Raw genomic sequence first — 3,539 nt, forward strand, 5'->3', positions numbered from 1 at the left:
ATCTAAAAAATGACTTTTGACTGAAGATTTGACTTTGAATCACAGCTTTAGAGGATATGATGGATTTATATTAGAAATAAAGAATCAGTCTCCAACTAAATAAAGAAATGTATAACTGACAAAGAGAAGGATAATATAGTGACATATACATACTATATTCATTTAGGATGAAACACACACACACACATATCTATATGTAATATATATATATACATATTTACATAGTATGGAAATATATATTACACATACATGTGTGTATTTAACATATGTGTTTGTGTTTCATCCCAAAAAAACAACAGCTCTTTAGTGACAGTTTGCAAAATCTAAACAAATAAATAGGTTTATGTGTCTGTTTCCTTCTTCCCTCATCATCTTCATCTTCATCATCTTCATCATCATCATCATCATCATCATCATCATCATCACTGAGCTGACTGTGCAAAACATAACAATCAGAAGGAAACATGCAAACAGCAGTCAGTTGTGTTTCCTGCACTAAAGGAACTGAAGAGGCTTCACAGGCTTTATCGCTCCAGACCTGTAGGTGGCGCTCTGCTAACTTTAGCTATGATGCTAATGCTGCTAATACATCGCAACAGTAGCTGCTGATGTTTCTCTGAACAATCGTTTTATTTTGCCGGGTCCCAATAAAGAGCTTGCCTCCACAAAGAGCCAACAGGATTCTTCCTTTTTGGATTATTAGACGCTCACGGTTCTTCACGCATGTGGACCGCGGATTAATTCCACAGTTTACTGTTAACCATCAGAGTGTCAATAAAGTTTAATCATTATCAATACTCAGTAGAACATACGTTTAGTCTCTGATCTCTGATGTTTCATTTTAAACAACCAATCAGTGTTTAAACCAATCAGAGGAGAGCTAGTAACGTTAGCAGCACCGCTAACGGCTAACCAACGGAGGTTCACTTCAGTGACATCATGATGCCTTCAGGCTCTGCTCAGTGAACATGAGTACTGGCTGAAGGTACATTATAACGTCATCATGATGTGTTCACATGTAATCTGTAAAATGTAGTTTTGGTGATGAACTTGAATAAATCCAGTAGTTTGAAGGAGATGTTCTCACGTGAATATAAAACAGATATTAGAGATGAATTATGATGTTTAACTTCCTAACACGAGCTCTAAACACACTACAGGGCGGTCATTGGATAGAGGGGGTCGTCCGGTAACCGCAAGGTCGGTGGTTCGATCCCCGGCTGCTACATGTCCTGTGCCGAAGTGTCCCTGAGCACGACACTGAACCCCGAACCCTGAACCGTTCCCCGGGCGCTTCTCAGCAGCCCACTGCTCCCAATAAGCTCGGGATGGGTTAAATGCAGAAGTTACAGTTCTACTATAATAACATTTCATTGATTTGATTTAATTATAATACATCATTAAAAATAATGACTCGATTTTTTTTAATCCGTAAAAATACAATCTTTTATTTCCTCATCATTTGAATCGTGTATAACATTTAGTATTTTTGATTGTTTACTGACTTCAGAGCGTTGAAATGATTTTTGGGACGATGACAAAAAATAAATATTCTGGATCCTTATAGACCAGCTGCTGTAATCAAACCTCTCTCTCTCTCTCTCTCTCTCTCTCTGTCTCTCTCTCTCTCTCTCTCTCTCTCTCTCTCTCTCTCTCTCTCTCTCTCTCTCTCTCTCTCTCTCTCTCTCTCTCTCTCTCTCTCTCTCTCTCTCAGATCACATGGCTTCACGTTGACCGACGACCGTCCGGTTTCCCCCCCGTCGTCGTCGTCGTCACCATGTCAGCCTCCCAGGACGCTCCTTGCCTGTCGGAGCTCGGCGGACTCCCCGGCAGGAACCTCAGCCTCGTCTCCGGCGCTCGTCCCTGCAACCGGAGCACCGCCAGGACGTCGCCGTACACGCCGCAGGCCACCGCGGCCTTCGCCATCGCCATCACCTTCATGATGGTCCTCACCATCGTCGGGAACATCTTCGTCATCATCGCCGTGCTGACGTCCCGGTCCCTCAAGGGGGCTCAGAACCTCTTCCTGGTGTCGCTGGCGGCGGCGGATATTTTAGTCGCCACGCTCGTCATCCCGTTCTCGCTGGCCAACGAGCTGCAGGGCTACTGGGCGTTCGGCTCCATCTGGTGCGAGATCTACCTGGCGCTGGACGTCCTCTTCTGCACCTCCTCCATCGTGCACCTCTGTGCCATAGCGCTGGACCGCTACCTGTCCATCTCCCGGCCCGTGTCCTACGGCGCCAAGCGCACCCCGACGCGCATCAAGGCGGCCATCGTCGTGGTCTGGCTGATCTCCGCGGTCATCTCCTTCCCTCCTCTCCTCACGCTGGACAAGAGCGAAGGAGGCGAGGAGGTGTGCGAGCTGAACAACGAGCGCTGGTACATCCTCTACTCCACCATCGGCTCTTTCTTCGCCCCTTGCGTGATCATGATTCTGGTGTACGTGAGGATTTATCAGATCGCCAAGCGGCACACGCGCTGCCCGGCCGGACGGGAGCAGAAGGCGGCGGCGGCGGCCGGAGGAGACGCCAGCGTGGGAACCAACGAGCCTCCGGCGAAGTTATCTGAGAACAGGGATCAAGAAGGTAGAGAACGAGAAGAAGTCCCGAACAAAATGTCCCCGTCGTCGCTTCAAAACCCTCCTGGGAAAACCACGAGCCAGGACGCTCAGCCCGACCCTGCTAGTCCGGTCCAAACATCCGCCTCAATCCCCCATAAAACGCCTTCAGCCGTTCCCCACAAAGAAGAAGAGGAGGAGGCGCTTCCCGATAACTCGTCCAGCTCCGGCTCCGAAATGGGCGACGAAGGCAAAGACGAGACGAACGGCGCAACCGACGAGCAAACGCCGGCATCGTCCCGACGGAAAGGGTTCAGAGTTCAGGCGCTGAACCTGGCCCGCAGGTACAAAACCACTATGGCCACGCCGTCCGGCACCAAACTGGTACCCGAAGAGACGCCCAAGATCCAGGGGACGCCCGCGTCCCGCCGCAAGGCCATGGCGAACCGGGAGAAGAGGTTCACCTTCGTGTTGGCCGTGGTGATGGGCGGGTTCGTGATCTGCTGGTTCCCCTTCTTCTTCTCTTACTCCCTTCAGGCGGTGTGCCCCGAGACCTGCAGCATCCCCAACCCTCTGTTCAAATTCTTCTTTTGGATCGGCTACTGCAACTCCTGCCTCAACCCGGTCATTTACACCATCTTCAACCACGACTTCCGGAAGGCCTTCAAGAGGATACTGTGCCGGGACACGAAGGGGACGTTCTTCTAGAAAGAGCAAAGTTGTGTTTTTTGAGCTGAAAAAATGAATCATTTCTTTGTGCGTTTGACCGGGATCGACCTTCCCTTCGGCATCGAACATAAAACACTTCGCCGTCCGAACGTCTTCCTTGTTTTTCCGGACGCTCGGCTGAGTCACAGCAGCGGCGACAAAGGAAGGGGATTTTTCAGAAAAAGCTGCGGTCAAGTGGCCCGAATCAATTATCTTTAATGTTATTTAAGAATACGCTGTAATTGAATATTCAATGGCTCTGAAGACGAAATGA

At 49.1% G+C, this 3,539-nt stretch overlaps 1 protein-coding gene across 1 annotated transcript; it reads left to right on the forward strand.

The window, feature by feature from the left end:
* Positions 1–1,777: 1,777 nt before the first annotated feature.
* LOC306710509 (alpha-2B adrenergic receptor) lies at positions 1,778–3,265 on the forward strand (the record flags this gene model as incomplete). The annotated part of the gene is made up of 1 exon (XM_079179104.1): positions 1,778–3,265. The coding sequence occupies one exon, from the start codon at positions 1,778–1,780 to the stop codon at positions 3,263–3,265; it is 1,488 nt and encodes a 495-aa protein (XP_079035230.1).
* Between the last annotated feature and the right edge of the window lie 274 nt (positions 3,266–3,539).

The sequence above is a fragment of the Pholis gunnellus genome (genome assembly GCF_910591455.1).
Source record: "Pholis gunnellus genome assembly, chromosome: 18".
NCBI classification, from domain to species: Eukaryota; Metazoa; Chordata; class Actinopteri; order Perciformes; family Pholidae; genus Pholis; species Pholis gunnellus.